This window comes from Ailuropoda melanoleuca, chromosome 5, assembly GCF_002007445.2.
Source record: "Ailuropoda melanoleuca isolate Jingjing chromosome 5, ASM200744v2, whole genome shotgun sequence".
In the NCBI taxonomy this organism is placed as follows: Eukaryota; Metazoa; Chordata; class Mammalia; order Carnivora; family Ursidae; genus Ailuropoda; species Ailuropoda melanoleuca.
In genome coordinates this window covers 65,856,412-65,879,558 of record NC_048222.1, presented here as the reverse complement: position 1 = coordinate 65,879,558, position 23,147 = coordinate 65,856,412, and the positions used below count along the sequence as shown (strand labels likewise).

General features: G+C 46.8%; 2 protein-coding genes across 22 annotated transcripts in view; one reads left to right on the top strand and one right to left on the bottom strand.

The window, feature by feature from the left end:
* RASGRP1 (RAS guanyl releasing protein 1) overlaps nucleotides 1–14,950 on the bottom strand; it is a 78,511-nt gene extending 63,561 nt beyond the window's left edge. The window contains exons 1-2 of the mRNA XM_034661181.1: nucleotides 14,819–14,950; nucleotides 10,155–10,339 (exon numbers count right to left, since the gene is read on the bottom strand). Coding sequence (XP_034517072.1) covers nucleotides 10,155–10,339; nucleotides 14,819–14,853 — 220 coding nt within the window. The 5' untranslated portion in view covers nucleotides 14,854–14,950. The remainder of the gene's footprint in view (nucleotides 1–10,154; nucleotides 10,340–14,818) is intronic.
* Nucleotides 14,345–23,147, top strand: part of LOC105238601 (translation initiation factor IF-2-like) — a 31,487-nt gene continuing 22,684 nt past the window's right edge. For 9 of the 21 annotated variants that reach the window (XR_004625722.1, XR_004625721.1, XR_004625726.1 and 6 more), the window contains exon 1: nucleotides 14,345–15,398. Coding sequence is in view for 8 of the 21 variants with exons in the window: in XM_034661191.1 (XP_034517082.1) it covers nucleotides 14,369–15,398 (1,030 nt within the window). In the remaining 13 variants the exon portion in view is untranslated. Of the gene's footprint in view, nucleotides 15,523–17,398; nucleotides 19,357–23,147 lie in introns of those variants that run through there. The other 12 variants (XR_004625717.1, XR_004625718.1, XR_004625724.1 and 9 more) reach the window with 8 other exon arrangements.

Below are 23,147 nucleotides of genomic sequence, written 5' to 3'. Positions count from 1 at the left end.
CTCATATTATTTTAAAACAAATCCCAAACATGATATTTCATCAATAACTATTTCCGTATATATTTTTAAAAATAAGGACCCTTAAGAAAAAAAATGCATTAACATGCCTAAACCAAAATGAATAGTAATTCCATAATATCATGGACTACCCAGTCAGCATACCAATTTCCAGACACAAATAATCATATACTAATGTAATATGATTATCAGTATATGTGTGTAAGTATACATATATACACATTTTTTAGAAAAAATATTCACACACTATGACCGAAGTGTCCCTTCAGTCTCTAATCGAGAGAGTCCTCCGCCACATTTCCTGCCATTTTGGGGGCACACTTTCTTAGGTAACTAAAGCTAAGTCCATCTCAGGTAGACAATGGCGGTTGCTGAGCAGCTAACGAGCCTCAAAGCCACTAGGTCAGACAAGGTCGGGGGACCACAGGCATAGTAAGTGTGGGGAGCTCTTTCTTCGGGGCTTAAAGCAGAAGCAAACAGGTGAACCCCAGCGTCACTCACTGAGACCAGGCACTCTGCTTATCCTTGGCAATAACTGAAGAGCCCGGCAGCCAGCAGCATGAGTACTCCAGCTATGCTCTGGGAAGCAGCACGTCAGAAGCTGGAGGGACTCACTGTATGACCTCGACTACCTGGGAGTAGAAGTAAATGGTGAACCCACCAAAGCAGGTTTGGATGGAGTAAATCTGCACCCATGACGCTGATGAGCTGAAAAAGCCTCTATGCACCTGGCACTGACACACTGGATGCCAAATTCACCAAAATGATTAACTGCTCCTCAGATTTAAGGCTGCTCCCTAGGCTGTTCTCCAGTCTAACACAAAAGACTCATAAATGCTAAAGCTACAACATTTCTTGGCCTCCTAAATGCCCTGGGTGCCCCCTTAAAATGCGGCTGTTTGCAAGATGACTAAAACAAGTCCTGGAAGGTGGTTCAGAGAGATGAGTGAAGGGAAGCCAGACATGGCTAGCTTTGCTCCTCCACCCCAGAAATTCCCAGATGGCTTCATCTCTGAGCACCTGACTACTCTGCCTAGTCCATTCTCTCCTTCACTATAAAACTGGCAATCTCTGCTTCTCCCTCCTCTGCCAAGAACAGCGCCTCTGGCTCCCACTTCTTTTGTCCATTTAAATGAATCCCTGGTGTCCCTCAACCGAGCTCCCTCCTGGCAGTACCATCTGCTTGAAGACTTTGGTAAGAACCTCAGCAATATCTCCCCAAGACTACTCTCTGGAAAAAAACCAAAGTACTCTAACCTGGCCTCTGCCACACCACCGTCCACCACCTCTTTCACTCTGCAGAAGAATAGGAAATGAACCAAATTGTAGCATCTGTATTTCTTCTATGTATCTTTCCCAGTTGCTACTTCTTAAGATTCCCTCAGAAAGTTTATTAATAAAGACATTTCTGAAAAGTAAATCTTCTCTTCAACAAAAGCCATCTGACTTTCTCTATGCATTACAATAAAACAAACACATCTAGAATTTTGAGTTAATGGAAGCAGTTTTTTGTTTCCTTGATTTATTACAACTATGGTCAGCCATGGTTATTATAATTAGCACTTAGCGTTAGAAATGAAGGAGTAGCTACTCTTCTTGGAATGCCTTTAATTCCTCATTAAAGACTCATTTTAGTTGCCAGACAACCTCTACTTTTATGTCCCACATTTGAAGGGATTGTGCCGGAATCGTTTCTTAAAAATCCATTTTAGGATTGAACAGCTCAGTGTGCTAGCATGCCTCTTTACAAACACTAGTATTGATTGTAAGATTGGACTGTTTAAAATGTGAATGATGGAAAACAAAGAGTTAGTTACAGTGAATCTACCATGGAAAGGTTACCCCGATTGTAGTGCCTGTAAACAAGCACAGAAGAGAATCTAGGGAGATATGCCAAACAATGTTAGTAGTGTTTATCTTGCTCTTGGTGATGGAATGGGTGACATGATTTTCTTCTTTCTGCTAGGCTGTGTTTTCTAAATTTTCTGTAGTGAGCATGAATAATTTTTAAAGTTATTAAAATTTAAAAAGTAAACCTGAGGGCTGAGTTAGTTAGTTTTTTGTAACTATAAGAACAGATAAAAGGGCGCAGATTAAGTGACAATATGTATCTAAGATGTATTAATATGAACACCATGTTGTTCACAGTATATACTCAAAAGTTAACTACTACTAAAATAATGTTGTAAAGGCCTATGTAAGTGGTACATTTTATGCTATGTATGTTTTCTTTTACCGCAGTAAAAAAAAATATAAGAACAATAGACTCACTCTATATTAATAATTTAGGAGAAACGGGTTTAGATTTGGTTGGTTATCTAAGTCTCCACCCCAAGGGTACTTCAAAGAGATCAAAAGCACTTTCTTTCAATATATAAATTTGTAAAGGACTTTCTTCAAATTCACATCCAACATCATTCATGATCAAGACCACATGACACCTTCTCCCAGACACTGTCAATATCGGAAATCACTTCAATACTATCATAGTAAGGGGAAACTGAGGCTCTGAGTTACAAAGTCCAAGCTCCCTGGTTTTAAGCCAATGACAGTCTCAGAAACAAAACTGGAGGCTTCTTTTTCTTCGGCAAAAACCTACTGACAAACTTTCATTGATCACCCACAAGAGTGGGATTGAAACTATTATCATACAATGGATTTACTTCGTTTAAAATGGTACTCAAAGAGCTAATAGCTTTGTCACATAAAAAGCTTTCGCAAACTTCTAATAATAAGAACATTAAATAGTGAGTGATAAATAGGTAAAGGATATGAACAGTCACACAATTAGAAATACAGTTAGCAAACATACTTATGGAAACATACTCAACAGAAGCTTGGTTATACATATATCATTAGTACCTGTTACCACGTAGTGGGAAATGGAGGCAAATGATTACACAGATGGAATCAGAAACAGAGACCGCATATAATACACGAACAACAGAGGTCACAAACCTGAGGACTGGCTGGTCAGAGGTAAGGGACAGTTTAATGAGGGAGAATTTTTAGAGGAGGTAAATTAAAAACAAAAACAGATAGCTTCAACTTCAGAATGAGACTCCCTGAGTTTTTAAGTTCCATTGTCACTTTAAGACAAATTTTCAACTTCACTGACGTTCCCCTAATTAGGGGATACAAAATCACGTTTCCGGGGTTCAGCTCCCCATGCCACAGACACTGTGCTACGTGAGTACCCCTGCAGCTGGGAGGAGCTGGTGGCTGGAAAACAGTCCACCATCGCCTCTCCAGCCAGACGGTTCAACAGGAGCCCTGATTAGTAGCGCTCGTCTATTCCCGGGGTGTAAATACTGCCGACCCGGGCAAGCTCTAGCTACTCGCACGATTTCACAGACCATGAGGCAGGACGAGGCACACACACCGCAGCATACTGCCCAGGGCATCCATACCGTGTGGCTACAACAGGCGAAACCTCGAGAGCACGGAGAATAGCAAAATGTGGTCCTACGTTAGGGAACGAGGAGTTCGGGGACTTCTTACCTTCATTTTTAACATAATTGTAAGTTTACGTAATTTAATTTTTAATGGTGGTTGTGTCTAACAACTGGCTTAAAAACTCCTGAAAATGTAACACAGCTTTTGCAGGTTAAGACTTTCAGGAACGTAACAGCGCCGAGTGACCTTGGTGACCGTGAAGCGGAGAAGCCCAAACTACCTGCAGAACGCAGGGCACAGTCCAGCAGCCAGAACTGCTCCAGGCAGAAGAGGGCAGGTCCCGACAGCGGGAGGTGGGCCTGGGGGTGGGCCCTCCAGTGGCCTCTGCCCAATCACGGCTGATGACAGTGCGTTTGCTTTCACACCATTTCCTACTGTGTTTCCACCTTGGACTTAATAACCTTCGTGTCAACACGTGACCTTAAAAAATCTGCTGGAAAAGTGGCACTTTGGGGAAGTACTTAGACGAAGCACCTCTCTTGCTTCCCAGCACAGCCACTACCTCCAGGCCTCTGACCTCTGGGGAACAAGCACACAACAGGGAGCAAGGCCCTAAAGCACCCCAGGACACTGGTCGGAGGGTGGCTTACAGGTGGAAATGCAGACGAGGAATACTGCCTTTGAGTGCAAAGAACCCAAGTGTAGTTGTTAACAGACGCCCACATTGTTTATTTCCACAGCCAAATGACTGACAGGCAGGAAGTTTTGAAGGGAGTCTGCACAACTGGGAAGGGCTGACAAGTGCACGAGAGAACAGTAATTCTCAAAGTTAATTCATGGGTTACCTCCCTCAAAACCATAGTGACAGTGGGCTGAAGGAAAAATCTCTGGAGCTGACCTTCAAGAATCTGAATGAACACACCCCCTGATGATTACTGCTCACGTTCACGTTGGAGAATCTCTGGTAGACTAGAAAGGACAAGAACCTCAGAGCTAAGCCAACCAGAGTTCAGATCCCAGCAGCTCTCCCACTAATGAGGTGGGGCCTCTTTCCACAGGTTATGGAACATTCCTGACCTTTAACACCCTATTCATTAACAAAGCAAAATAATACCCACCTTATAGGGTTGTTGTGAAGACTCCCGGGCCCAGTTCAGGCCCAGCACCCTACAGAGCCCACAGTAAGTGTTCAGCCACCGTCTGCCTGTCTGTCGGTGTGTCTCTCAGCAGTAACCCGTATCTCTCTGGATGGACTTACTGAACTAAAATGCTCAGGATTCCAGAGACACTGTCAAGCTTATGCACTGACATTTCTCTATCACAGAGGAAGGACTGCTGTGAACACCACATAGGACAGCACAGATTCGAGTGAAGGGGATCTCCCACCTCCACCTTTCTCCAGCCTGGCAATCACTGTACCTCGCACCCATGACAGGGCAGACATGTCAGGCTGGGGCATGGGGTGCTGCCAGCCTGTCGAAGATGCAGCAAAGACACTCCTCAGAATTTAGAGCATCTTGACCACAGAATGCTAATTCACTCCAGAGGGCTACAACAGTCATGCCTGGCAGCTGCTCTGATGCCTCGAAGCCTTATAACATGGGTGCCCCAAAGACCACTCTTTACATGTGATGCCCCAGCAACTGGGGGTTCCACTGAGGAGGCTACTGGGTCAGCTCTGGTCTTCTTCACAGAGGACCTGTCATCCACAACAGACAGGGCTTTGAGCCCCTTCTTGACACTTGGCTCTATTCGTTGGAGTTGCCCATTCTTGGGTCTGAGTATCCTTCAATATCATGGCCCTGGGCTTCTGGTCTTGTCTCCTTGTCGCCTCTGGGCACCTCACTTTGGTGCACAGACTCTAAGTTGCAGAGTGGTGAGGAATACCTCGCCCTCCCTTTGCCACAGAGGGAACTGTGTGTGGTCCCAACAAATGTGTGATTGCCTTCTTTGGCTCCAATGATAGTGGGTGTAGTGTTTTGCTCGTAATAAGCTGAGGTCTATAAAATGCTTTCAATATCTAAATGTTCCATGGTGCAGAAAATATACCCATTAGTTTGGGAGGTCTTGTATAGCATTATACAAATGCCTATGTACAACGCCTATGGTAATTTTAATTAACGCTTTGTTCAAGACAGAATTTCAGGTAGACATGTACACATGGGGTCCAATGAATATTTCTCATATTGAATGAAATTTAATTTCTCATCTGGGGGAGACCAGCCCTGCAGAATGTGGGCACAGGCTTCAGGCCTGTTCTGCATCAGCTGCACGAAGGGAGGCCTTCCTAGGAGAGGGGTCTGAGCATGCCCCACCTCAGGTCACAAGTGGCTGTTGGGGACAGAGGAAAAAGCACATGAGCAGCACGTTTTCTCTCGAGACTGGGGGCATGAGGCAAATTGCCTCAATCCTCAGAGGCTCAATTTATCTTCTCCTACCACCTGACCTGCCGATTTCAGAGTTGTTTTGAGTTTAAAAGAAAACCAATACATATGGAACTCCAAGAAAAAATAAACAGCCCTCTATAAATACAAGATCTTAGCTGAGCTGTGTTTCCCTTCACACTCACAGGTACGACAAAGATACTGACTGTCCTCCTACACCCCACCTGGGAGCAGGAGGGCTCCTTGCTGAGGGTCCCTTTCTGGGACATGTTTGCAGTTGTCTTTCTGATGCTGTTGAAAGCTGTCTTGCATGCAGAAGGGAACGAGGGAAGAGTTTTGTGACTTTGGATATGTGAAGCCTTCCGTTTGGCCCCAAATGCTGGCAGCCCTCTTAAAAAGTGAAAATATTAAAAACCGGATGATCTCATAGGTCTTTTCTGTCCCTGAAACAGATGGTGTGATTCACATGTTTGACATAAATGCACCAGGTTGCGATGATTTGCCTCATTATGCTCAGCTGAAGAGTAGATTAATGAGCAATAATACGCCGAGAAGGTAAAGCATGACCTCTGACTACAAGAGAAGGTGGGAGTGGGGTGTCTCATGGTTGAAGCAGTGAACTATGACTCAAGGCTCTGAGTTTCTCATCACAGCTCTGTAACCTTGTCTGTGACAATGGGAGGCTCGCTGGAGGCCTTCAAGAGTACCCTTAGTTTGTATGTGCTGGTCACCCACTTAAAAGCATTGTAATAAGTCCTTCCTCTGAGAACAGTATGGTGGTAATTAATGGTCAATAATACTAGAGAGGAATCAGTAAAGGTGCTAAATCCAAATGTCCATGCTGCCTTAGACAGTATTCAGGCTATTATCTAGAGATGCCAAAAAAATGCAAATTCCGTAGTTTCCAGGAGGTCTCTCTGTTGCTTTTCCCCTCCAAGTGAACCATCCGCNTACCCTTAGTTTGTATGTGCTGGTCACCCACCCGTGCAGCGCTGTCCAGCAGGCTTTCTGCCCTGATGGAAACAGTCCCCACGACTCTGTCCAGCAGCGACCGCCACCTGTGGCTGTCGAGCACTTGAAATATGGCTAGTGAGGCTTACTAGGAAATGTCGTGAGGAACTACCTGTTATGCGTGATTTTAATTTTAATGAATTGAAATGTATATGTAAATAGCCACATCTGGCTAATGGCTACCATACCAGACAGCCCAGCTGCAGCTAATTCAAAGCACCTGCATGAAGGTGAGGCTGACAAGCCAGGACAACGTAAATTAACGAATTCGTCTAAATGTTCAAAACAGGCTTCCCCCCCTTTTTTTCTCCCCAAGTTGGTGGGAGGGTGGCTGAAGCCAGAGTCTGAAGTGTGAGATTACCAAAAAACAAAACAGTTTCCCCACATTTCTGTATTCTTTCCCTCTCTTTTCACAGGTTTTAAAATGAGAAGGCATCTAAACTCATTAACAAAAAGCTAAGCTAGATTTGCTTTATGCTACAGTAAAACTTTTCGGTACCAAGCTGAGAAAATAACCAGTAAGATAAGGTTAAAAGAGAAACATGAGGCTTGCCCTGTACTATTTTCAGATCACCTCTGGCGAGACCTGCAGACACACAAGCAGGCATTTGGCCCCGGACTGTTCTTTGTCAAGGGCTGCTGTTGATCCCCAGCTCCGCTCTCCTCTCTAGTTCAAGCTCCACTCCCCTCCCCCACTACACATGGCTGCGACAACCCAGGACCCAAAATCACCGTGCGTCTCCCGCTCCCTTCAGACATGGCGTGTCTTTTCTTTGTCACCTCTTTCATATAAATTTCTGCGGCATGAAACTGTGTAGTACGTACTATGTAAAACCCTGAGATCTTACTTTCCCACTCCTTCAACAGTGGCTGTTCTCCCTACTCTGTCCTCACCCTTGAAGTGAATTTCCTCAAACTCCACGTGTATAGAGCATTTGTCCTTCCTGCACCCCTTAGCTTATTATTGCCTTGCCTCGTGCATCTGTTGTTTCCCGAGCAGGGCAACTCTCAGCTCTTCCAAGCTCTAATAAAGGAACAGCAGTCTGTCCGGTCACTGTAATTCCCTTTGTGCATGGCCCAGCCTGTGTCAGATGCAATGAGGGACTTTATCTAAGCTTCCTGAGAGTGGATGAAAGATTACTGGACTCAATGGGATTTTTACAGCTTTGGGATGTTAACATACTCTTTTCAGATCAACATATTCCAGAAAACAATGCATCTTTTGCCCTTGTAGGAGTTGTTGAGGGGGGTGGATTAGGCTTGGTTCTTTTGGGGAAGGACTTCAGAACTGGTCATGGATTTCTTAGGTTGATGTCATGATTATTGGAAGGTTAGGAAAACAGCCTTGGCCTCAGCCCGCAGTTGCTAGATTGGCACATGAGGAAGAAAGTTAGCATGATAAATACCATTTCTCCATCCCTGTTTTCTCAACAATGACATAGAGAAAGAATAAAAATCTTTATTTCTGAAAGAGTCCACAGTGCCCTGTGAAAGACTAGTGTGCATGACTCCCAAGACTCTGTGCGGAACTTTGCAGTTTATTCCTGTGGGGAGCGAGCTGAAGGTAAAGCACACAACGAACAAGGCTGCTCACGGCCGTGTGCCCAGCAGCCGCCCAACTTCCAGCTCACCTCCTTGCCTGTGTGTTTTCTAAAACTATTTAAGAATAGAAAACCACTCGCTCTGCTCCTAAAGTAATTCGTAACTGAAAGATTAGAGTGTAAATAGAAATTTAATTTAAATTTGAGACTAACTCAGGAATAATAAAAATGTCCCCTCTTTTCCAAGGTAAAAAAAAAAAAAAGTCTACAACAATAAAGCAGTGATTCTCAAAGTGGGTTCTTGGACCAGCTGCATCAGCATCACCTGGGAACTTGTTAGAAATGTAAATTCTTGTGCTACCCCAGACCCGCCAGAGCAGAAACTTTGGGGGCAGGGTCCAGCAATCTATTAAAAAACAAAAACAGGAGCGCCTGGGTGGCACAGCGGTTAAGCGTCTGCCTTCGCTCCAGGGCGTGATCCCAGGGTCCTGGGATCGAGCCCCACATCGGGCTCCCTGCTCCGATGGGAGCCTGCTTCTTCCTCTCCCACTCCCCCTGCTCGTGTTCCCTCTCTCGTTGGCTGTCTCTATCTCGGTCGAATAAATAAATAAAATCTTTACAAAAATAAAAACAAAAACCTCCATGTGATTCTGCACTAACATTTGAGAACCAGTCCTTTAAACCAATGTTGAAATCATCAGAACTATTCAATGTTGCACTACAGTATACTAAATGAGTATCCCTAAAAGTCAAATCTTTCCTAACTCGATAAATAAGGTCTGACCGAGCAGTACACATGTCCAGCTAATAATGCCTCGTTCTGAATCTAACCGATCTATGGGTTGTGCTGCCTGGGGTCTGGTCGAGCCTCCCCTATACTCCCCAGGAGGCTCCAAGAGGGCCTGGGCTGGGGAGGCGCTTCGGAGCTGAGCCGCGTGCACACATCCACTTCACGGTGGGAGACAGAGGCACTCAAAGGGGGCACAGAGAGGGGACAGTGATGCTGGAAATCTACAAATTCTCCATCAATTTTAATCATTCCTTTTTTGGAGCAGAGCCAATATTTAGTACTTTTCAATCACTCTTTCCCAAATAACAATCCCCAAAAAGACAGTGCTTATAAAATTAAAAAAAAAAAACAACGGAGCATCTTTGCAGATAACTGCTTGTGAGCTACTCTAAGTGGTGCATCCTTCACTCTGAGGACGGCAATGACAGCGTGCAGCATTCTAGATAATTGTCAGTGTGTGTCTATCTGCTCATTTCCCAGATCCTTGACCTTCAATCACAATACTTACTAACCAGTATCTTCCAGTCACAGCCGTTCTGGCTTTACCCTGTCCTTCCCTAGTCCATCACAACTACCCTCCATTGTAAGGGGAATTATGAAACTTTGCTGTCCACATGACCCAAAGGCTTTCAAATTCCTGTTTGATAACTCTTTGCTCGTGGGACCGAGTCTTCATGCACCCTAAGAACACAAGGGCAGAAAAATGTCCAAGGACCAGATGCACAGTAGCATTTTATGAGATTTTTCATCACGAGAAAAACCTCCGTCCTAAGAAAAATGGAAATGCAAACTCTCCCCGGTAACTCTTCTCACTTGAAATCACACCTCTCATCACGACCTATTACACCCACACAGTCATGTGCCATAGGCACTGCACACGGACTCCAACATTTCAAAGGCTCAAAAGATATTTTTAAAGCCAAAATATAATCTAGGTTGCTATTCCACAAAGCAACTTTTTAGGGAAGAACAAAGTAATAGATTTTTCTGCATGTGGGCAGTTAGCCAACTCACCGAAAGACTGAATGCAGCTGTCGATGAGATCGTCCAGGCTGGCTCCTTTGGCTAAGTGTCCCAGAGACACCATCATGCGGAACTGGGTGATCTGGGCCAGGCTGGGATGGGAGGGGACGGGGCTGCCGGCTGGCTTCGCCTCTAGTCTAGCTTTAGTGGCAGCTCTGCAGCCATGAGAAGGTTTCCTGGGGAAAAAGAGGTGGCAGTGAGTGCGCGCTGAGCAGCCAGGGGACACACAGACTGGCAGCTCCAAGCTCTGAAGGCAGATTGGACAGGAAAGGAGTAGAGATAAGACAATTAATCCTGAGAGTTGGGCTGATAGAAGACATACCCCTCCCACTTGGCAAATGCACCCAACGGACTGGCTGGCTGTTAAAGAGATATCTCCCAAGCAAATAACGAGGTGAGATTTCAAGGCTGCAAGAGGGCTCTTTGTCGTGGGGCTGAGTTGCTTTGGCCTGCTGGCTCCAGCTCCTGAAGGGGAGAGGCAGAGGCAAGACCCTCTTGGCAGTCCTTAGCTCCTAGCAATAACTGATTTTAGCAGGGAGTCCATTGACTTGGTTCTGAAGAACTGTTTAATTCGGTCTCATCTTCAGCTAAATTCATTCATCTTGAGCAATACCAGAGATGCTATGGAAGGCCAGGTAGCCCCAGAAATACCTCTGGACTTTGTGGGAGAAGTCGAAGACTAAGGACCCATGTGCAGGGGAGAAGATTTATGGTGGTGGTGTTTAGATTTTAAGCTAATCCTGCCTTTCTCACAAACCTTGGAATTTAAGATTCTGTTTTTCATTGCTGGCAATATAGGCAATCACTGAGTCATTTTCACCAGTAAATATCATTCTATTAAGTCCTTACTGATTAAAAAAAAAAAAAAAAAAAAAGCAGAGCTAAAGGGAGCTGTATCCCAGAACTCAATGTAAAAGGACAAGTCTGGATCTGGAAACGGCTTAGGCGTCCAAGAGGGCACCCTCACCCACTCTCACTTAGCTTTATCTTTGGTCATGACCTCAACAGTACAGGTCAAGTTGTTTGCAATAGGATATATAAAAGTATAAAAGTTAACTAAGCATTTTACTTTCCTTCCCATTTAAACACACACACACAGATACATATCTATAATCTTTTCAGGTTTAATAGTGATGGGTGTTGTTTCTGGTAACTTCTTTGAACATATAATTAATTCTGTGGCTTTGGTTATTTCATAGTTTACTACCAAAGAGGAGACCAAAAAAAAAAAAATGTACCTGAGATCCCTAACTTTAGCTACTCACTCTGTATTTTGATAAACACATAACAGCATCATTTAAGAAGTGCTTACTCTATAAAACACTGTGATAGGCCAGAGGGGCAGGGGACCGCAGTGAGAGAGTCTATGTGAAGGGTTTCTGTAAACTGTAAAACATACTCGTTATGTTAGTTCCTGTTGTTGTAGAAAGGTGAACGAGAAGCTCCTTAATTCAAAAATCTAGTTGGAGAATCAGACCTAGACCATGAAAAGACAACTCTATAAATCTCAAGTGTCCTGTGGGTGTCAAGCCTAGGAAGTGTGATGTTCTTAGAGGAGAGAGAACCAGTTCCAGGCGGAGGGGTGGGGGAGGCTGCTCCAAGACGACAGAATCTCATCCAGAAGGAGCTGAAACACTCAGATCAAAATAAAATGCTGGGGCACACATGGATTTTGGGAAACCAGCTAAAGACAGTGTCCTGAACTCTGGGCCACTCTCAGTCCACAGCCAGACTAGCGGAAGGAAGACCATGCCTTTTGAGCTCTGTTTCAAACGGGCTCCAGGGCGCTATCTAGCAGTGGCCACTGGACTCTGCTTTTGACCTGGGGTGAGCCCACGGAAACTGCATCAACGACTGGCTTCTGAGAATCTCCCAAGCCAAGGAAGTGATTTCTGAAAGATCAAGTTTCTGACCATTACTGATTTTTATCTAGGTCCTGTGATAACCCCAGGATCAGATCAGTATCTGAAACCAAGAGAAAATAATGAGCATAATCAATTGAGAACCTATGATATGGCAAGCACTGTACTGGGGATTTAAATGGCTTTTAAAGCGGATAGCGCAGAAAGATCTTATCTCCATTTCATGAAGTTGAAACTGAATCTAAAAGCCTCTAAGTGACATAGCCAAGGCTGTACAGCTCATATGTGCTAGACCTGGGATTTGTACCTGGTGCCTCTCTGGCTTTATTTAATAAATATTTACTGGGCCTGAAACCATGCACCCTTCGCTGCACAAGAATCAGCAAGTAGACAGTCACAGAGGGGCTAGAAAATTCAAGACAAAAAGTCCTCCCAAAGCACAGCTGCTAACCTAAAGGCTGAATCTCAGACCTTCTTCCTCCTGCGGGCCCTGGAATAGTCCTCAGACCCCGGAGCCGGGCAGACTCTTCAGGGTCATTTTCCAGTTCCACATATACGTAGGGAGGTCCAGGCTCAGAAGGGCAATGCCACTGGCCACTGGCGCGGAGACTGGTAGAGGTCAGGCCTCCTGTGCCCCACGCCTTGCTCCCCAGCCAGGCTCCCTTCCCTTCCTAAAAGTACTGGCAACTCTCTAAACCTGGTGCTGGGTGTCCAGTGGAAACAGTCAGCCTCCGCCTTCATTGCTGCCTGTTCACCATGAAGACCTCCACCCAAGGCAAAGCGAGGAAAGATGAAAATGAAGTCCTTCTCAGAAGGAGTCTTCTTCTCTTAGGCCTTCCCCGTTACTTTTCCTCACCCTCCCCACCCCCGCCCTGAGAGGAGGCAGCTGCTACTGGAAGCTGGGTCTCCACATATGGCTTTTGACCCTGGGGCTGGGAGATGTTAACTTCAGTCTCTGAACTGTTGGATCCAGGGAAAATTCCATTTTCTCTCTCTCTCGCTTGGTGGTATCGACCGCTGAGGACTCCGAAAACTGCCCTGGCTCTAATTCTAGTCATGTCTCCTAATGTCAGCCGTAAGGGAAACCACTTTGGTTCCCAAGGTGAATCTCAGAAGGAGATGCTTTTACCAGAATTAAGAGCGACTAGGGGAGATTCAAGGAGAAGGAGGGAGTGTGAAGGGAGTATTCAGGTTGGGGGGAAGGGAAAGTGAGAGACCTAATCTGGGAGTATGGAGGCCAGAGAGCCTCAGAGGCTCCGGGCCTGAGACACCAGGGAGAAGAGAGGCTACTAAAAACCAAACTGCAACCTGAGAGGTCTGGGGAAATGGGGTTATCTGCACCATAAACTAGGAAACTCTGCTCTTTTTGCTGGCAGTCTCTTGACTGGCTGCTTCCTGACAAACCTGCAAACCACTGTCTCTCCTGGTGAAATGGCTGTAGGTAAGGATGTATAAAATGTTTCATTATAAATGGCATATCGAAGGGTATTAAATAATCCACAGAAAGAACAGTCTAAATCTCCAAAGGCATACTTTTAAAGGATTGTAGCCAAATGTTCCCTTGTAAATTGAAAAGGAAAAAAAAAAAAAAAAAAGGCCGAGAGGTACAGATTAACTTGATGGTGTTTTCTGAGACTATGAGCTGCCACAGCCGCGCGTGGGGTTTGCCGCAGGAGGCTGTCAAAACTCTGAACCGGTTCAGGTTAAATCCTCTCCAGGGCACAGGTGCCTCCGTGGAGGACACTCACACTTTTGGGTTGAACTTTTTATGAAATCTAGCCAAGAAGAGGAAGGGATGAAATGGAGGAAGAGAACACAGATTTCCCCTATTTTCTCTGCAGTGGAAGGTGGCTTTAATTGGCTTCTGGTGAGGATTCTTTCCAGTCCTGTCCTCTCCCTCAGCCCTCTAGTTTGGACTCGGTGCAACTTACCCACGCCTGCCCTCCCCCCAGTCTAGCTGGAGGTGCAGTGCTGTACCCTTGGGGCAAACACCCCCCAGTCGGGGGAGTGCAGAAAGGGCCAAGAACCTTCGGCTCCAGAAAGTCCAGCAGGGTAAAGCTTCCTGCCGCTCCCGGGCCTGTCTGTGCGGGCTGGGCACGGCGCAGTCACACCGCAGTCCACGTGGAGGGAGTTGGGCAGAGCACAACTGGTATGCTGTGCCCAGGCCCTCCCTGCTCTTAGGGGGACACACTCAAAGTTGCCTGGCCCCTCCAGGCCTCTTTCTCCTGCCAAGAGACTTTGCATTATCACCCTTCCTTCATCTTCAAGACCCTCCTAAAACAGGATCTCTCTAGAATCGCAGTGGGGGGGGGCAGGGGGTAGAGTTTCCCCCCAGAAGGCTGTATGTTTCGGGGACCTCCGAGGGTTCGCCGCCGCAAACGCGGCCGGCCTTTCTGGGCCCGGCCCCGGATCCGCAGGGCCGGGAGAGGCCGCCAGGGGGCGCTGCCCGAGCCCCGCGCCCGCAGCAGGTGCGGCTTTTGCGGAAAGTCCGCGAGTGGGAGACCCAGGTGCCGGACGCCGAGGAGCCGGGGGAGGAAGGGGGGATCCGTGCAACTCCGGAGCTCGCCGCGCGCAGAACCCAGCTCCCTGCCCCACTTGCCCGGCGCGCGGGTCTCCCGGGACTTGAACCGAGCCGAGCCCCGGCCTGCAGCCGCTCGTACCCCGGCACTGCAACTTCCCGTACGAGGAGACGCCCACGTCGTCCGCCCCACTTCCCACCCCCGAGGGGGCTCAGGGGGCCGCCCGACCCAAGAGAGGAAGCTGGTGCCGCCGAGGGCCCGGGCCCCTACTCACCGCGGGGCCTCTCTCGCCTTGCCCAGGGTGCCCATGGCCACGGCCGGCGCTCCGGTGGCCGCCTCACCTAGCGCGCCGGGACGGGCTCGGCGGGGCGCGGCGCATCGCCGCCACTGCCGTCGCCGCCGCCCGCAGAGCCCCTCCGCCCCCGGCCGCCCACCCGCCGCGCTCCGAGCCGGCGAGCCCGCCCGAGGCGCACCCGCAGGCACAAAGTTTCTGTGCGCGCGCCCTCTCGCCCTCACGCGCGCGCGCACTCTCGCCCGCACCAACCACCTGACACGCGCTGATGCTGTCGGCGGAGGAAATGTGTGGCGCGCTCCGGCTCCTCTCCGAAACCCGCCCCCACCTCTCTTGAGCGCCCCGCGGCGCCGCCCGCAGCTCGCGGCCCCACGCTCCAGTCCGAAGGGGAGCCGACGACTGGGGAGGCTCCGGGGGACGCCGCGGAGGAGGTGCGGGCCCGAGGGACGGGCTTCGCCGAGCGGCTCTCGAGGGGGCCCCCCGCGCTTCAGTCCCGCCTCGCGGGGACCCCTGGCCCCTTCGCAGGGCCCCTCGTATCTATCGGAGCGCCGCCGGGGGCGGGGTAAGAACGAACTCAGGTGTGGCTCTGCCTCAGCCTGCGCCTTCCAGGCCTTCTTGGTAGCAATTTGCAGGACTTCGGCTGGAGGCTGGCGCCCAGCACCCTGCGGGAGGCGGCGAGTGTGGAGGTGCGCTCCTGGGGTGTGATCCGTATCTGGTGGGAGACAGCTGCCTGGCGTCTGTGCGTGTGGGAGATGCGGGGAGGGGTGGGAAGAACTTTCTGACAGCAGACGGGGCCAGGAATGATGCTGTAGCTCAGCTTGTCCAAAACATAGTGATGATCGCAGTAGCTAATTGTTGGAGTGCTTGTCCTAAAGTGCTTTCTAGAGTTGCCTCATTTAAGCCATCCCCCCAAATCCCGAGAGGTCACTGTTTTCGGGATGGGAAAATTACGGCTTAGAGAATACCATGCCTCCTGTCATACAACTGGTAAACAGCAGAGACAACTGTGACCTGGGCTGAGATCTGACTCCCTGAAGTCTCTGCTGGGCTGTCCTAATAACACACCCATTATCTTTGTCACATGCCTTAATTCTGGCCTCAATAATAGATCTCTTCCCACCCATAATGTTCTGGACCTTAAAGTCTCCCTCTGTGATTCATTTCTATATTTCTTCATGTTTATATGCCACCTCCTGGAAAAAGAAGCTTACAAAGGTAACTTAAAAAGGTACACAACATACCAAAAAGTGTGCGAAATAAAAAGTGAAAAATAAGGCACATAAAATGGAGCCAGAAGTGAAAGTCATTTCCTTTAATGCACCCCATAGAGTCCAATGCACTTGGCTACAAGTGGGACCAAAATTTGTCTCTCAGATTTCTAGCAGTCATGCTCAAAAGGGAGCTCTGTATAAAATTCAATGTCTGTCACATGCAAGACAAAAAAAAATTGTTCAACAGATTGGTCAACTTTTCTTAATAGTGAGACCACTAAGAAATTTCTCCAGAGAATCCTCATGAACATTTGGTAATAAGAACCAAGTTCTAGTCACAGCCATATATATATGTGGATATTTAATAGACATTAGGTTGTAACACTCTTCTATGCTGTAGATGCCTATGTATATATGTTAAATGGATGAATATGCCCTTATGTAAGTGCAGAATTATATGAAACTATGTGTTCCTATCTACATAAATAGGCTATTTGGTGTATACACACAATACTAAACACACATGTAGGCAGTTGCACACACTGTACATCTGAGTCCATTATGGATATAAGTATAGAAATTATTAGTTATTCATTCTGTAATCGAGTCTTGTTGAGTTTCTCTAAAGGAAGAGGCCTACTTCTGCCTGGGAAGCATCTTTCTCTCTGGCTTCCTGAGAACGCTGCATTCCGCATGCATCTAACTCTGTGTCTGGGCCCACCCTCAGCTCTTTGATGAGGCTTTCTATCTATTCCTACTTAAGTAATTTGTCTTTTCCAAACATCTAAAAAAATTAGAAGTTAGCTCTATCTCTTTCTTCATCTTCTGCCACGTGGTTAGTCTTCCTGGTGTTGTCTGAGGCACCTCTGACCTCAAGAACAAAGTTCTCCTTTTCTCTTGTTCTCTCTTCTGCTTCTCCTACCTCTCTGATGGCAGTAGTCAGCGTCTCTCTAGCAGTTGAGAAGAGTTGGGGACCACTGTCTTCCTCTGCCCACTTCTTGGGTGAGGTCATTCCTTCGGACTCTGTCATTCTTCCTCTTTTCAATCAGGTATTCGTAACTGATGTCCACGGACCTTTTACTTGGCTTTTTGGGGGGTATCTGCGAAGCCTCTGAAACATAAAACACCTGCTTTCATCAGATTTTCTAAATGATACATTACTCAGATTAGGTGTTTGTATTTTCTTCCATGACTTCGACAGGACCCATATGACTCTCCCTCTGAATAGGCAACCGTCTGAATAGCTAACATCCACACCCATATTTCCAACTGGCCACCCCAGACGGCTTCCTTCAGCTTCTCTGAATCTGAACATGTGTAATAGACTCATTATTGGCTTTTCTAATTACAGGACCTCCTCTTCTCTGAGACTTCTTTCGTATCACTTTCAGAGTTACCTGATCATATCATTTTGCTGCTTCCAAACTGCCAAGGAATCCCCAGACGCCTACAGAATAAAGTGCAAACTTGTCAACGATGTGCCCCTTCACAACTGGACCTCAGCTGTCCAGCCTAGCCTCTGGCTGTGCCCTCCCAGGCACCTGACCTCCTCGGTTGCACCGTGCCACTCTTGGTAATTGCTGTGCCCAGTGCCCTTGGAAGCCTCGGTGCTTTTGCTTGTGCACTTCCTTCCGCCTGCCATCTCTTTTCAGCTGGTAAACACACAAAGGCACAGTTTTACCCAAAGCACGTCAGACCGGCAAGTCACCCTGGAGGGCAGGTACACGGCTACGTCCCAGGTGCAGAGGGGTGCAAACCCACTTTTCACGATCTGCCTGCTTGTGCTCGGAGAACCGATTGGCTACCACAGCTTCCACTCTCTTGCCTAACATTTATTCATCCATCGCAGATATATATTCACTGGTGTCAGATGCGGTCCGCGGCACTGAGCATTGGGTAGAGAACAAGAGAGACAAGATCCTCATTCACAGGAGCTTACACATCTGACAGACAGTCAGGAATCAAGTCAACAAATGAACAAAGACACCACGATTTTACACTCTTGATTTCCAGGCGCTGCCACTTCAGAGTTGGGTTAAGCCCACCCTAATGGGGACACCATGAAGTGTCCCAGTTGAGGCCCCCACATGGATCTGTGAGGACACAGCTGCCACATTTAGGGGCACACAGCTCCAGAGAAGAGTGACAAGAGATGGAGAGGGAAAGGAAGGAGCCAACCCGGAACCATCCTTCACTCTCCTGCTGAGTGCTGGCCTCACTATTTCGCTGTTGTGCTGGCTGTCCCGTGCAACAGCACACTGAACACGAAATTCCTCCTGCTGCTCAACTCAGACCAAGGCTAGAGGAATTACCCATAGGAGAAGCAGCCTCGGTTCGCTCCGTGCCTGTGAGCTGGGGGCTTGTGGTGGGACGCCTGCTTGTTTCTTTCTCCTTGGTATCTTCTCGTGGATGCAGCAGCATACCTCCCGGGGAGCCTCTCTGACTATGGGCCAGCCGTGATGGACAGTATTCTGTCTCCTTGAGGCACCCCCGGAATTCCCAAAGGGGATATCATGAATGTCCTATAATTATATTGTAAGATAGCTCATCTCAGATACAGACCCTAATCGTGAATATCCATTCTTAATTTCAGCTGCTTTGGAGGACGCTGCCCCTCTCCCGGATGTTCCTTGCCAGAGCCCCTCCCCCACAGAGTCAGCTTTATTTATATCACACAGCCCATATTTTTGACTTTGGACTTTTTTTAGGCTGCAAACAGAACAAACAAACAGAGATCCCTGTTGTCTCATGGCTTTTACTCTCCTCAGATGGGTGCCCCTGAAGGGCTTTGAACAGAGGAGGAATGGGACTTCTGCTTTAATGGGGTCACTAGGTTGCTGAGTTCCAAAGTGACTCATGAGAGGGAAGGAATGAAGGTTCTCTGTGGAAGTGGCCTTCCTAATTTCCAACTTCTAGGTCACCCAGGCCAGTGGCTTTCCAATTTCTTTGAACATTACCTCCTGAGACAGAGTGTGACTCGGATGTACATTGGCACTACACGTGAAACCGAAACACAAGCTGCGTGAAACACAATCCTTTCAAATATGTATATTTTTTAATGACATTACAAAATGGATTCTGGTCAGGACCCACAAAATTGATCCATTACTGGGTTGGGATCATAGTTTACGAAATACAGCTCCTCGGCCTACCTGTCACGATCACAACAGATCTTGATATTTACCTCTGGAAAAGGGAACTGGCTGGCTCCGTCTATGGGGGGCGGGAATCTTCATTGTTTCTGCTTTCATGACTTTAATTTTTGTATGAGGTGCAAGCGCCTATTCAATAAATACATCCTATTTTGAATCATTCTGGCAGAGCACTTACTTTCTGATTCTGACCTGCATGGCTTTAAAAAACCAGAGGCTGGGGCCAGCAAAGGTGAGTTGCCAGTGAATCTGTTTTGTTCAAGTTTATGAAAAAAAAATCGAACAATATGTTTTCCACAAACACTTGGGAGGCAGAATGGCACAGTAGTTAAAAGTACAAGGTCTGGAGTTCAACTGATTTTGCATTTCAGCCCTCATGCCTCCTGCTAATGTGACCCGGATCAAGTTAACTTCTCTAAGCCTCAGTTTTCCTGTCTGGAAAAATGGACACAAACAAGGCCTACCTCATGGGACTTTGCTAAAGGATGATATGGCATGGCCTATGCCAAGCACACAGTAACCACTGAGGATATATTTTGAGTGACGACTCTGTGCCAAGTTGTGGGCATACCCAACTGAATGCTTTGAGAACCTAGTAAGGGCCGAGCGATCACACCAAAGGGACAGTACCATAGCTCTTGACTGACAGAGGAGCCAACTCAGAGGGAGTGAGGTCTGGGTTAGTATGCAAAAGGTAAGATGAATAGTGAGCAGAACAGAGAGGGGAGGGCAGGATGGGGGAGGAAAAGAGAGGAGGCAGGGAGGGAAGGGGAGGGGCGTGGAGGGGAGGAAGGGAGAGGGGAGAGGGGGAGGGGAGAGTCTTTCAGAGAAAAGGAAGATGTGGAAGTAAGGAGAAGGGAGAGCGAGTGGTTTGCTGAACTACAACACTCAGGAACCTACTCTGATTCTCCCCGCCCCTGCCAATGTATAAATAAGGTTTTCAAGTCAGATTTAATCTTATTGCCTTGGCAGAATCTGAGAGGCTTCACACCTTGAAGAGTTCCCCATGAGCTCTTAAAATCCCCTCCACTTTAGACGTGATTTAATTAACACCACTCTTCAAGTCTGCCTTTGGGTGCTTGAAATGAACTGTGGAAAAAGGACCGAGTTAATTGAGATCCAACACTGGGCTCCTTTTCAAAAGGCTGGCATTGCAAACAGAAGGGCAATAACTTAAATGCTAAATGTAGTTTTGTAATGCAACCACTATTTTTAAAACTCCTATTGTGCACCCAGCACCACACACTCATTAATGCTACTTAATAATTTAATGCGTACGAAGACAAATGGGCAAAAGATGGAAAAAAACCGTTCATAGAAAGATTCAAATGGCCTGGACCAGTCAAAGGATGTGGTTTTCTGGGTACAAAAACTGTTTAATATGCACTCACAAAAGTACTGTCATGTACTGTAATAAGTATAGTATTGAAATGAAAAAGCCTGATTATTAATAGATGCATGTGAGCAGTGGAGAAAATCATTGTACATTAATAGGGGTGAGTGCTTTTCACACTGGGATCATTTGCAGACACAGAGTTAAGAATCTAAAAGAAAATTTTTTTCCCTTTAAAAGGGGTCCTACTTCACTCATATTTAGGAAATACTAACATAACTTCTTTCACACACAACTTACAAGCAGTAGGTGGGGTTCTTGACCACCAACCCCACTGCTCTGTACCGAAGCTCAGTTTCCCCTCCCCAGTGTGGGGGGTATCTCTTTATCCAGTCTGATTCTTTGTTGTGGGAATAGAGTGAAACTCCTCTGTGCAGAGAGCAGCCTTAGGAAAGTATAAACTGGGACAGACTGCTCCATCTTCTGTGTTCCTCTGGTTTTGGAAGTAGGAAGTGAGGCTCTGTCGGCCCCACGAAGAAGGGTGTATCTTTGACCTTGCCGGTAATTGCGTTCCCTGAGTGCAGACTCTGTGTTTCATGAATAGCAGAGTCACACCCAGGAGAGCATCATGACAATTAGAAATGCACTGACTAAAAAACAAAGCTCAAAGCTTAAGTTTGCTGCAAGTATTGATCAAGATTGATCTGCCCCCATGCCTAATTGGCAACTGACTCAAACATTTTGGTCAAAGAAATTTCTCAGCATCCATCCAAATGATGGCCAAAATTTACTGTAAAAGAAAACCATCTTTTTTGTTTCATATTGCCTTTTTTTTTCTGTACCTTGCATCAAACTGAGGATACTTTGAACCAAGTGTGCAGCTGGAGAAGTCTGAATCATGGCTTCGTAAGTAGGGATAGAGACCTCACTGCCAACCAAGATTGTCAACTGGGTGTTCAGCTTAATTGAGTTCAAATTAATCAGTGAAAACCACTGCCATATGTTGTGATAAATCCAGTCAGCACGCATTTAGGTGTGATTTTTCTAGTGTCCCAGAAGTGAGGCTTTTCTCCTTGAGAAAGGTTACCACATGCTGGACCTTAATTTGGCCCAGGCAGGTGTGATCCCACTGGAGTGTAACTGGTTTGATGTCAGAAGTTTGTATTTGGCCAGGGGGGTAGGGTGAGGAATCTGGGTTAGACTTAAGATGGATAGAGACAAGTTAGGTATAATCAATGTTGGCAGTTGTTTAGAAGTCCTCTTAAAAATCTGAGTCATTACAACTTTTGTCCTGTACCAGCCAGGGGGAGGTAATGGGTTGAGGAGGAGGTGGGGATGGGTGGTGGATGAATTTGCATCAGGCCTTCCCCATATTAGGGGCCATATTTTGATATTTGTGGGCCCCTTCCTCCACAAAAATATACTTTAAAAATGTATCTTATGGGGGTCCTGGGTGGCTCAGATGGTTAAGCATCTGCCGTCAGCTCAGGTCATGGTCTCAGGGTCCTGGGATTGAGCCCTGAGTCAGCTGGGAGCCTGCTTCTCCTTCTCCCTCTGCCCTTCCCCCTGCTTGTGCTCCCTGTCTCTCTCTCTCTCTGAAATGAATAAATAAAATCTTTAAAAAAATGTATTTTATGATTGTATTAGCATAAAGATAAATATAGTCCAGGCTGGATTTATTATTATATATTCATTCTTATCAATTTTTTTCCTTCGAATTTTGAAAGAAATTAAAACATTTTCATGGGCCTCAGCACTGTGGGCTCTAGGCACTTGCTGCTCTTGGGTTAGTCGGCCCTGGGAGTTAGGCTGTCTTCATGAAAGACAGAGGCTCTTTCTTGGCTCAAGGAGAGTCAGTGGCTTCTGGCTGTTGCAAAATGCTGTTATAAAATAAGGGACATAGCAAGCTTTAGGAGGGGCTCCCTCTGTTCCTTTTGGACGTGCAGTAGGGAGGCACGGGAAAGATTACCTGGAGAGCAGTAAAGTGAGAAATGGGATGGAAAGTGAAGGCTTGCCTGGAGAGGAGAGGTAAAACGAGGGGCTCCGAAGGCCAGAGGGTCCAGGCTAGAAGGACCACAACAGTAGTACTTACCGACCAACTGGCTTAGGGGCTAAGGAATGTTTGTCCTATACCAGAAAGTAAGTACCTATTGCTTTCAAGTCAGACTTGAACTTGGGGCTCTTGTACCAGAGGCTCAGCCAGAAAGGGCCTGACAGCTTCGAGCTACTGCAGAAAGTAGGCTCCACCCTGGGCACAATTGGTAGGAGGCAGAAACAAACAAGCAGACAAAAAAGGGCTAACTGACATGTTAAACTATGCTGGGACAGATCTGAGGATCACGTAGAATGCTTTTTACTTTTCCGTTTACCCTAAATGCCTAATGATGATTATATGAGCCAACATAGCGAGTACTCCCTACCCATCAATCACTATGCCAACAAATAAATATACATTATTTTATTTCATCTTCACAAAAAGACCTTTATGATTTACCTTTGTTGTCCCCACCTTATCAATGGGGATTTAAGGCTCAGAAGGTTATGTAATTCACCCAGGGATACATGGCTAGTGGAAGGTGGATCTGGTTTCAAGTCAATGTGATTCTGGAGTTTAT